This window comes from Dromaius novaehollandiae, chromosome 3 (genome assembly GCF_036370855.1).
Source record: "Dromaius novaehollandiae isolate bDroNov1 chromosome 3, bDroNov1.hap1, whole genome shotgun sequence".
In the NCBI taxonomy this organism is placed as follows: Eukaryota; Metazoa; Chordata; class Aves; order Casuariiformes; family Dromaiidae; genus Dromaius; species Dromaius novaehollandiae.
This window is the reverse complement of record NC_088100.1, coordinates 97,449,141-97,461,574: the sequence shown is the minus strand read 5'-3', so window position 1 is coordinate 97,461,574 and position 12,434 is coordinate 97,449,141. Positions and strand designations below refer to the sequence as shown.

Here is a 12,434-nt window from a genome sequence, read left to right as displayed (position 1 = left end):
GGACTGGGCAAGCCATGTATCAAATGTTATTAGACTGGAAATGTTCCAATTTTAGCTGAGTTTTAAGTGAAAATCAGTAAATAAGAAAAAGTCCTCCATGCATTTTTTCCATGGCTGACTGTTCCCAGGGACTTGCAGGTTGCATGTCAGTTTGAGACAGTCTTGCAGGGATGTCACAGCAGCGCTCAGAAAGAGAAAAGAGAACAGTGAGAAAGAACTCTACTCAGGGGTGACCTCCAAACTTGTGAAAGGGTTTTAAGTAGGACACTCGGTGAGGAACCAAGTTACATAGCATATTCTGCCATTTGCATTCCAGAATTTCAAGACTGATTAAATATTCTGACCCTGCAATTTTGCTCTTAGAGATGCAGCTTTTCTTCCACAACTGGGCCCACTGTTGTGTGCCTGAAATTACATTTGTGTGCTGTGATTATTTCTTAGATCTCTCTGCTACCATTTGCAACAAGAAAAGAGCGGAGCCTGCTAGAACCTTGCTGATAATTTGCCATTCTGTATGCAGGAGAACCTTTCAAATTCTCATTTAGCTAATCTGTACAATTGACAATTCTCACGTAAAAGCTGGCAGTTTCGCCCTACTTCTCAGTAAAGATTTTTATAGCTGTTTTTGTGGGCCATTTTCTACCGATTAGACTTCACTTCTTGTACAAAATACATTACATTTTTTTGTTATAATACGCCTAACTATTAAAGCCTATTTAAAGAACAAAAGAAATTATCATATGGAATCAATCCTTTAAGTTAATCACACTTGTTCACTTATTTGCTTGTGCGCAAGCAAATTTCAGTGATGTGCTGTGGGCTTCAAAATCACTAGTAAGACTTTGCTTTATTCAATTTATGCTCCTGATTTAAGGCTGGAGAGGAGGTGAGTGGGAGAAAAAAAGCTGAGTTTATTGTGCTGAGAAGTCAGGTGTTTGTTGTCCATCATCCTGCAGATTGCTGTAGACAGTTTACATTTTTGCTGCAGCGTGAAAAGACAAAAGCAATAAAGATCCAGTGCTTGCTGTGACCTGGCTGTGAATGGCTACAATTACTTTTCTCTGTGAATCATTGAGTATCTTTCTCAAAGGTGTTAATTAAATTCTTTTAGTCTGGACTTCTTTCGATCTATCCTAATTTTTCTATCTTAGTTTATCATCTGTTTAATCTTTGCTTAGTTTCATATTTACTCTTAACTGATCTTGAATCAGGATTGATGTTTTGAAAATACATACTGTAACTGTTGTGCGATTTCATTAATGAAGTCAGTTGTTGTTACGGATGCAGTTTAATGAGCTCTTTTGAGGTACTGCCCATTCTCTTCTAACAGTACTGTAGAAGTCATTGCATTCTGATATTTGCAGGGGTTGGAAAAGAGGAAGGTATTTTTAGGTAGTTTTTACTCTGTCCAGAGAGGGGCAAAGCATCTGGATAATAAGATGACTTCTTTAAAGTGAGTGGGATCTTACACTGAGTCTAGTGAACAGAATAGTCCGAAAGAGTATCATTGGCCCTGTCTGCTCTTTGGCCCTGTCTACTAGATAGAATCTCTGCCATCTGGAAGGAGGAATTAATGAATTCCAAAATAGAAATATTTCATAACAAATTAAAAAAAAAATGTGAGTAAACACCAGTTGAGGTTACTAAATGCTTTTCCATTGCAGCTCACCGAAAATGAAGAATTATGTAAAGCAACAGGTGATTAGCCTAGCGTTCTGACACCTGTGTCCAGAGCCCCTTCATATTCATGAAAGATCCACACCAGTATGCTGGAAATTTCAGTTGGGTTTATTTAGCTCGGACTTGTCCTCTTTCAGCCAATGACTCATCCTATGACTTTAGGCAAGTTGCCTGACTTCATACCTTGGTTTCCTATCTCTAAAGGGAGGACAATGTTTGTCTGCCTTTGGGAAATGACTTGTTTATTGTTTTTTGTTGTTGTTATTAACACTGTAACCTTTTTAGGATGAATCATAAGTGTTTAGATAAAATCATTGCAATTTCCTAACCTCGTACAGTGAATTTATACAAAGCATCCATCTTTTCTAGACACTAACAGGATGCAGCTGGCCATGCCTCTGTGTGTAGGTATGGATTTAGAGCAGTGGGCTGTAGTCCTCTCTGTGTTCCATTAAAGTCATTACAGTTCCCGTGCCTCTTCATATCCCAAGGCATGAAAGCTAATGGTACCAACTGACTGATCCAGTTAGAGCTCTCTGTGCTTATGCCGGAAAGAGACACACCAAAAAAAACCCTATCCCACGGCTATATGAGGCTGTTCTTACAGCCCTCCCAGCAGCCAGCCCAGGCCACCGAGCCAGCACAAACAATTGCACAGGAACCATTTGTGTGTGGTAGGGTTCTTAGTTGAATCTGATGTAGAGGAAGGGTTACTGCATCTCCCTCCACCTGCAGCTGGATTAGGAGTTCTGGGCTAACCTGCCTTGTGCATAAGCAATCCTCAGCTCTTGGAGCTGGAAAGCCTTTATTGTGCTCTTAACAAGTTTCACAATTAGTGCCCAAGAGCTTGTGCATTCCTTTAACAGTGGCTGAAGGCTGAGCCTGTGAACTCTGTGCAAATCGTTATTCTCCTACATGCTGTGATAAGGATGCTTATCTTGCACATAAGCTGGCATAGACTTCGTGTTTTAATCTGTAACATTTCTGTGTTTATGACCAGCACAGTTATGTAGGAAAGATAAAGGATGTAGGATGATAAAGCAGAAGCTTTGAAAGTGTAGCTGTTATTCCAAATGTGCTGTGCCATAACGAATGTTGCCCCTTGGCTTTCACTACAGCAGTGCCCAGTGAACTTTGTCATGGCTGTCTGCAAGCTAATATTTTTGTAGCTTCTAATAAGCAACCAGAGAGCTGCTGGATGCATCTTTGGTCTCTAAAAGAGTCCTCTTCTCTTGCACACAGCCAAATTAAGCTGAGTTCTCACTGTTAATATTATGTCCACCTAGCTCTTGTAAGACAAGCTTGGAGATCAGTCATCTGCAGGAGGAAACATAGCACAATTCGCAGAATAGCTGGGGTTGGGAGGCACCTCTGGAGATCATCTGATCCAACCTTCTGCGCTCAAGCAGAGTCACCCAGAGCAGGCTGCCCAGGACCATGTCCATTTGAGTTTTGAGTATCTCCAAAGATGACTCCACAACCGCTCTGCACAACCTGTTCAATCACCTGCACAATAAAGAAGTGTCTTCTTTGTGTTCAAGTGGAATTTCCTGTATTTCAGTTTGTACCCATTGCCTCTCATTCTGTCACTGGGCATCACTGAGAAGACTCTGGTGCCATCCTCTTGACACCTTCCCATTGGATATTTATAAATACTGGTAACATCTGCCTGAGCCTTCTCTTTTCCAGGCTGAACAGTCCCAGCTCTGGATCCCTCTATCATATCTTCAGTGGGCTTCCTTATCTAGCTGTTCCCCTGGAAGTAGCTGCAATAAGCTTTGGAAGAGTAAGAGGTCTGCTATTCCCAGTGACCAGAGAGGTTGCCCAGTATCTGCCCCAAGCATGTTTGGAGGGTTGCTAGCAGGCATACCCTGCCTGTTCTAAGTGTTTCGCTGCAAAGACTGTGTTAATGCCTGACTCATCCCTTTTAACAATGAGCCCTCTTGTCCTCTTGAAATGTTACAGTTTCTTTAAAGGCAGGAATCGTCTCTTTAGGCTTTTGCAGTAATAAGCCCCAACATTACTCTTGGCCCCAAGTCCGATAAGCAGCCCTTTGTCAGGGCCCCATTTGGGGGGAGTTTCAGGAAGGGTGCTGCAGTACACATTCTGCTGTGGTGCAGCTCCAGGCCAGGTAGTCTTTATGTGATCCACATGCCCATTTCTTCTTGTTGTTCCGCTTTCCATGACTGATGGCCTGAACTCAGCTTTGAGAGGAGAGAAGGAATGGTCATGCTTTTGGTAAAGCTTGTTAACATCTTCCGCTTCTTCTTGCAGGAAGAGCTGCAAGAGGAATCCTGGAGGTTACTAATGATAATACTGCTAATGTTACAAAGAGAAATCTCTGACCTAGGAACTGTTTTTACCCCTTTTTTCCTTTTTGAAATCATTCCAGTTCTCTTCTTTTCTGTTTAGAAAATACAGCCATGCTTTTCTGCTAAGGAGTATGTAGTATTTGTAATCGTTTGAATTTATGACCAGAATTTACCTTTAATCCACATTTTTACAAGATCACTTTTGACCCAGAGAGCAAAGCATGTCAGTACTGAAAAAAAAGGTTTTAAGCTCTTTGAGTAACTAGAGTGATTTCTTATCTGAACTATGTGTGATTATACTTCCAGGCAGTAATAACTGTATGTGCTATTTATACAGCGTGTTTTAGAATGCTGCAAGCCAATTTTAATAAGAGTTCTCTTACTCCAGCTCCTATTGCTATATTATTTTAAGCTTTACTTTTTACTACAATGTCCACTTTGTTTGTCTTTACTAGTACTTCATATCTGACAATTTAGCTTCTTGACTAACCCAATACTTTACCAAATATGGCCACTCACAGCAAAGTAGGTCTAGTAATTTGATCTAAGATTGGCTAAATGCCTGCTAAGCACAGTCTGCAAACCTCACCAGGTAGACCTAAAGCTGATTTAAAGGTGCATCTAAAGAAAATGACTAGGATAACTGTTCCATGTACTCACAGCAGTGGCTGGAGAGGGCTACCTGCTGTCTCAGTAGCGTGTTAGAAGTTTACCCTAGGAAAAAAATGTTATAATGAACATGCCATAAATGAGAAATGTAAAGAGAGCCAATGTAGCAGAGAACAGTGAGCTAATGGAAAAACATCTGCTCCCCCGAGTTATGTACAGCAGGAACTTCACAAAATGCTTGCGATTTATTTATTTTATTCAGTATGGGCTAATTCCTGGGAAACAAGCTGTGTTAGAGGAGACGGGCTTTGTTCCACGAGAAAATGTCGTTGGGGCCAGTCGACTGGAATCTTCAACCCCAACCGGCCCGTGTCCACACAGCCACACAGCAGACGCCTTGGCAGGGAACAGCTGGAGCAGCAAAGGGCAAGGCCTGTTCCTCCCCTGCTCTCCTTCAGCTTTAGGTTTCTCTTCAGCTCAACCAGTACAACTTATATTTGCACAATTTGCACGCGTGTATTTAAATGCACCTCCCTTCCAATACTTCTAGCAACCTTGAGCCCCCTCAAATTATTAGCTCTGATACTAGAGGTGTTTATCAGGTTTGGGAGATGTCTTTACTGACATTGCTAGAACAAGGGTCAGATCCTATCCCATGATGCAGCACTCGTTATTGAAGCAATTCAAATATTTTTCTTTCTTTATTGTTTAAAAAAAAATTGCTTTCAAATTTTAGAATTCCCCATTCACTGCTTGAATGCTTCAGCTCCATAAGTGTGCTGATTTTTGTTGTTCTTTACAGTGATATAAAGCAGTGCAAGAAAGTGGAGCCTGGAGAGGGGGAAGAGGAGGGAGTGCGTTATTACAAAGCTAGTATTGAGGGGAATGAAGGTATAGTATAAAGATGGCTGCCTGCAGTATTTGCTTACTAGGAGGGGTTAGGAGCACTTCATGCTGGAGATAGAAATGATGAAATGAGGTTCATTCGCTTTTGGTATGTTACTGGTGAAGTTAAGAAGCCAGCTGTGGTTCTGTTAAGCCACCCAGTTTAGCAAGCTCTGTCCTAGTCTTTCTGGTGCAGGCTAAGGATGATCGAACTCTCCATTTCTCCTAATCTGACTGTCCTCAGGGGGATACTAGGTTTTCACCTACACTCTCCAGGTTGTATTTATTTTCTGTCAGCAATGAACTAAAAAAGCCAAAAGGATTCTTTGCCTCATGTCACTATTGGGCATTCTGGATTGCTTCCCCAATTCTCTGAGGCTTCTGGATATTTCTCTTTGCTGCAGCAGGATGGGGAACTTTGTGGACTGATAATCTAATGGCATGGATGATCTTCAAAGTCCATACGTCTTTTCTCAAAGTCTGGGGCATGCAGACATGCGTGTGTGTGAACACCCACACATGAAGGAAACAGCTAGCCATGCTCTACATTAAACAGTCTGTAGCTCCCATGCTGAAAGATGGAGAGGAATCCGTTTCACTGCCAGTGGTACCAGGAGGATGACAGAAGGTTCCAAATCCTACCCTTTCTCAGCTGCTCAGTAACTTTTGGATGAGGAATAAGGTATACTCAGTCTTCAAGGAAGAAGCAAGACATCTATCAATACCAGGGACAGTAAATGTCTCTGGAAGGAAAATGGAAATTTGTACTTGGCAGAGCTGATGTGCGACGACTTAGAAGTCTTTCCTTTGACTATAGACAGTAATAGATGTTTCTAGAGAGGGTACAAAAAATGCAAAAGACACCCTTCCAACAGAAGCATTTTTACGTTACCTGTGTCAGTGGTGGCCTTATTCCCTAAAACATGGCAGTTTGCTCTTCTCGGTGTTTCTGAGCTTCCTCTTGTTAGCAGTTCCACATGCCAACCCTACCTTCTTAACTGAGAGACTGCTGTTTTGTCACAAGTGAGTAGCACCCCAGTTTACTTAAAGGAACCAGGCTGTGCTGTATTTCAAATAATTTTTGACTGCACTATTTGGTATAGAGAGTAGCTTGTGGTAACTCTGCCACGTTGAAAGTCTTCACTCTAATGCTGCATTTGTAATTGTAGAAGCTCAGTAGCCATTTCAGTCCATCTGAGACCTGAAACTTGTAATTTTAAAGCTGGTCCCTGGACTCCAGTTAGCTACCAGTAGTAGTTCTTGCCCTTTTGCTTGTGAAGACAGCCTCTGAGAAGGTAAATCTGTTGCCTTTTTCAAAAGAGCAAGTGGCTGAGCTCATGCGAGCAGGAACATAACGGCAGTTTCTGTTCTCTACCTTTTCTGTATGGTATGTATCTCTTGTAGGTATGGTATGTATTTCTTGAAGGTATGTATCCAAGGAAATGATTACAGTAGGGCTATAGCTTGAGGACTCCTCCATCTAATCTGCCTGCAGATTGTCAAACTACTGCATGCAGAGTTGTGTCATAATAAGGGGCAATGACTAAAAATCATCTGACAGAAAGGAAAGACGGAGGGAGAACCCTTTGTCATGGTAATAGCTCTGTATGCACTGATGAAATCTCAAAGGAGCGGGCCTTTCTAGCTGGCTAAGGGCTGCCGCACTAACAAGAATTAATAGCTCCTGAAAGCAGATGAATTCTGTGGAACAGAAAATACCTCTCCACATGTCCTTGCAGGCTGTGTCACCTTCTTAAAAGGTGAAGGGCTACTCCCAGGTGTATATTGCTGCTGGTCATTTGGCTACATTGCATTTGCTGTGTCATTATGCAGTAGCATTTTGGGGTTGGATGAGAGTAGATCAGCACTTCAGATCCAGCTGACATACAGAATAGGATGATGCGGAGCAGTCTGCTTGTGGGAGTGGAGTGCTGCATCTTGGATAACACTGAACGTGATTTGCAAGGAATGAGATTTTAACTCTTGGGTAGTTCACATCACAGAAATACACTTCAAAGCCATTTGATTTTTTTGGCTAGAATTACAGTTGTTGCTGCTTCTGTGATGACAAGTGCAGTCACTCTTGACACCGCTTTGAAACGCTTAGGAAACTGGGAATAGCGTCAGCGTTTAAGGTGATGGCAGGCAAATCTACTCCTCTGACAAGCCCTGTGATGCAGACATGACTATATTGTTGTTACACCTCAGATGGACTCCTTAACAGAGCTCTGTCAAATAATTTATCTTGGAGAAGGAAAAAGGAGTCTGTATGCAGGACACCCAGCTTTGTCGGAGTGCTCTGGGAAGTGCTCTTTGTCCATGCATTTGCTGCTAGTCTTTGGAGAGCAAGTAGATGATATGATTCTGGCACTTCTCATTTGATTAAGGATCTGCACGGTAGATGAGCTTAAATGCCAACAGCAGCACGTCTGGAAGAACTAGGAGCTAGTATTAGGAGCTAGTGATACAGCTGAGTGGAAATGTGTGTCGCTGTCAGACCCTGGCCCCCGGCCAGAATTAAGCCTCGAGTATCAGTGGGAGTGTAGTGCAAGTCAGAGTGAAGGAGGCCATAACCACAAGAGGAGAGGACAGTTCTTTGGGAGAACTGCAGGGCAGGCTGGACGATATGTGCGAGAGGAAGCGTGAGGTGGATGAGGGAAAGAAGTGAATCACACGAGGGTGGGCCTTGGAGTCAGCTACTCTTGGTTTCAATGGATGCAGGCTCAATTAAAGGCTTCAATTAAAGAATGAAAGGAGGCAGTGCACAGTTCTTTCTGTCTCTGCCCATCCACAGGGTGCACTCTGTCTCAGCCCATGCCTGTAGGTAAAAATGCTCAAATATTTCCTGTAATCATCTGCATTCACAGTTTATAGCATTACTCCAGAGAAGCTACTAGAGGTGATACGTCCAGGATGATCATGTTTCTTTGCTCTGTAGCATTCAGAGAGCCTCTGGTAGTACTTAGTTCAAAACAGTTTGTAAATTTGTTCAAGCTTTTACAAAGATGGTGTAAGAGATCACAACGAAGCCTGCAAATATGGCCTTTGGATTCAAAGCTGCAGAGAATGTTAGTATCAAGAACTATGTAGTCCAGCAGTTTGAGGTTCATAAATGTTTTCTTCGAAGCATTGAACCTTTCACAGAATAAGAAATACAGATCTTATATACCTGTTTAACCCTGAGGAGCTACCCCCTGCTTTGGGTGTCACATCTTCTCCTATCAGAACTTCCTTGTATGGGCTGCTGTGTTGGCCAGAAAGAACAGAAGTTTATTTACAGCATGATTAGGTGATACAAGGATCTATGTTAAATAATCCAATGCTGGATTATTTAGGGAGCTGCTAACACAGGTAATGCAAAGTCAGGCATCTCAGTGCAATGCTGAGAAGGAGTGAGTATTGCCATGGTAGATTTAATTTTTTGGTTTTGATTTCTGCCTCTAGCTGTGTTTTTATTCCATGTTGCGTAAGCGCATCTTGTTCATCTGTAAATAAAATGAGCATGTAATAGAAGTGAAAAATGAGTTTACGGAAAACACACTTTAATGCAGGCCTAAATGATTTCCCGTAATGTCTATTTTTAGCTAGGTGGGTGCGCTCCTTTCCTTTCCTAACCCAAAGGCACCTCTCTCATTCTTTTTTATGCAAATTAGACCTCCCACTCTATTAAATCATTTTTTATTGACTATTGAGTCGTCAAAGAAATGGACTGAACTTTAATATGCTACATTACCATACCATAAAATACAATTTGTAGATCTTATTTAGATTCTGTGTTGCTGCAGTTCCTCTAAATAATTGCTATTACTGAAGAAGATACACAGGCACCGTTGAAAGAAAGAATAAATACTCTCCATTTTGTATGCATTGAATCACAGGCTCTGCGTGATTTCACATCTAAACCCCCTTGCTCCTGATTCTTTTCTGAAATGAAACAAGTCACATTACGCTGTTAGTTGCTAATAGAGCTTTTAATACGGCAATCTCCAGAAATTCTCTTGACTTCAAATAGTACCAGGATTTCACCCCTTCTTTTATGCTGCTATGTTTGTTCTGACTTTGCAAATGAAGGCTTCGGGCTGTGAATCGGCACTTTGCACATCCCCATCCTCATTATTACCACAAGCACAGCATCAGCTGCCACGCAGCACTTGGCAGGAAAATGCTCTGTTCCTTGGGAAGTGCAGGTAAAATACTGTCCTCCCACAAACTTTCAAATAAGGCTCCACACATACTTGGCTTGACAAGATACATGGCCTTGCTTTCTGTTATTATAGATAACTGTACTCCCTTGGAGCCAAGCGAGGGGACACGTGCTGAGATTTTATTGTGATTAAGCTGACAGAAATGCATATGAGTCACTTTTAAATAGTATATAGCTCTTACTGAGGAACTAATGTTGTGCTTATGTTGACAACCTCAGAGAATGACGTTTATCTGTAACATAACCTAGGGATGGCTAAGAATTATTTGAGCATATTCTCCGTGTCTCACCCTTCTTCCAGAAGGACCACTTCAAATGTGGAAGGATGTTTAGCCACAATGTCATGTCAGTACTTGATCATTTTTAGTGTTCCAGTAGAAGTGCTGCTTGTGATCCCAGTCTTGTGTCAGCCAGGCAAAGCAGCAGCCTTTACGTGGTCAGTGACGTTCAGGCAAGCTCCATGTCAGCGTACCAAGTTGCCAAAGTCGTCTGGGTCACCCAGCGTTTAGAAGCTGGCAGAGGTAGATAGCTACGTAAGAGGCCTGCTTTTCAGACCAACTTCCTTACTGGCAGAGACTTTCCTAGAATACCCACCACCTTTAAAAGTCAGAGGATTTAAGCTTGTGTCAAAATTCAGAATTATTTGTCAAACTCTGGAGCCTGAATTTGTCACTTTGAATTGGATTCTCAAACCATCAATACTTACTGCATTACCATATCAGAAAAAAAATAAGACTTTGAGCATTTTCAGTGATAGGGTGTAGAACACAAACTGGTTGTGGGCGAATGAGTAACGGCTGCTGTATGAATAGAGAGAATTATTTTTTTAATGTACATATAAAACAGTTTCACATTTCAGTTGTGTGTGTCAGTGAAAACTGAATATCACTTCTGAAGCCTTTTGCAATAAGGCTTAATAAATCCTGAGAAATGTCAGTGTTTAACAATGAAGAATGTTATGAAATTTATGTTTAACATGCAAAAAGATTTAATAACAAACAAATTGACAAAGTCAGTTAGGCACTTTAGTAAGCCCATTACATTTTTTTCTTTGCAAGGAAACCGCTGGAATAGTTGCTGCTAGTTGAAGAAAGTAAATGACTGACTAGGTTCTTCCAAGAACTCCCTTTTATTTTTCTGTAGAGTATATGTGAGGAAATGAATGTATGTGTACACAATATAAATAAGGCTTTATGATGCAAGCCTTTTGATTTTAATAGAAATGCTGAAAACTTAAGAGAGCACCATCTCACAAACTAAGCACATGAGCAGAGAAGAACACTTTTGATCAGCTTTTAAAATGTAGAAATGCTCTATTAAATAAGTTATTTAATATCCAGCTCAGTCACATGTATCCTATTACTCTGACGTGTTTAAACTTCTCAGTAGACAGTGATGGCTTATTCTGTTCTTTTTCCCCCCAGATTATTTGGAAATACATATGATGGCTCCAAGTAGCTACCAGCCCTGCTTGCTTAGGGATCACTTCAGCATGTGTTTACATCCTGATTGAAGAAGCACTCCAGTATATCTTCAGGGCTATCCTCTGTCAGGACAACACCTAAAAATGTCCATGAACATCTGTATAGAGCCCTTAGCAAAAATCCATTCAGTGAATTCACTTATAACAGTAAACACTAACCATAGTAGTAAGCACTTTGCAGGATCCTGCCCTTGTGGTTTAATATGTTTAAGGAAGGAGTGTAATTAATGTGAAGAAAGGCATCTGAATTACTTCAATTAATGGTAGAGTGTTTTTTTTTCTTTTTTCAGCTGAACTCTTCATGGAGCAACAGCATCTCAAGGAAGCAGGCTATTGTATCCAGGAGGCAGCTAGTCTTTTCCCCACTTCTCATGCTGTACTGTACATGCGTGGGAGGCTTGCAGAGATGAAAGGCAATTTGGAGGAGGCTAAGCAATTGTATGATGAGGCACTCACAGTGAATCCAGCTGGAGTGGAAATTATGCACAGCCTGGTGAGTTTGCAGGGGCTCAGCTCCATTATAGTATTTATGTTCCTGATTAACCGTAATAAGAGGGGAGAGGGCTCATGCTTGCTCTGGATGCCATTGTCTTCCTAATCCTGAGAGCAAGTGACTTTGTTCCAAGAATAAAACGGGTAGCTTGAACCTCTATTTTAAGGCTGGATTGAATGTTTTCAACTAATTAGGACTTGTGTCAAAAGTAAATATTTTAATTGATGAATGCTGATAGTTTTGGAAGTCAATTCACTGCTTTATTATTGTATTTGCTGCTTTTCCTGCTAACTGTTATGCATTTTAAGTAAGCAGTGCACTGATATATGAAAGATCTGAACTAAATAGCTATAGAATATAGATGTATACAGGGTTTCTAAATTTTGGACTGGAGTGTTGTGTCTACCCAAAGCAAGACAAAACTATTAGTTTACAATAAAATTCATCTCTTACTGTCTTAAGCTAAGGCTCTGCTCTAACCTTGTGTAGAGGCAGTGGCTCCACATTTGTTTTGTGGTAGCCCTCCTATCTAGCAAATACTTTTTCTGTTGCACCATTACCGAAAAAAACTTATTTACAAACACAGGGCCTATAACTTTCAAACTGGATTGTATAGGGAGCTTTGTGAAAGGCCAGAACGCACTTCTGTTATGAAATCAGAACCTTTAATCATATTTCATCAGTCATGTGTCTTACTAACTCTAGCCTCTAGGTCTCTCTTGGATTTTAGAAGTCTCATAGACTTGCTCAACCAATTTAATTTCTACA

At 41.2% G+C, this 12,434-nt stretch overlaps 1 protein-coding gene across 8 annotated transcripts in view; it reads left to right on the top strand.

Moving 5' to 3' along the window:
* The window catches only part of TTC7A (tetratricopeptide repeat domain 7A), a 187,417-nt gene that overhangs the window by 134,026 nt on the left and 40,957 nt on the right, over positions 1 to 12,434 (top strand). For all 8 annotated transcript variants that reach the window (XR_010388532.1, XM_064509558.1, XM_026121174.2 and 5 more), the window contains one exon: positions 11,464 to 11,666. Coding sequence is in view for 7 of the 8 variants with exons in the window: in XM_064509558.1 (XP_064365628.1) it covers positions 11,464 to 11,666 (203 nt within the window). In the remaining variant the exon portion in view is untranslated. The remainder of the gene's footprint in view (positions 1 to 11,463; positions 11,667 to 12,434) is intronic.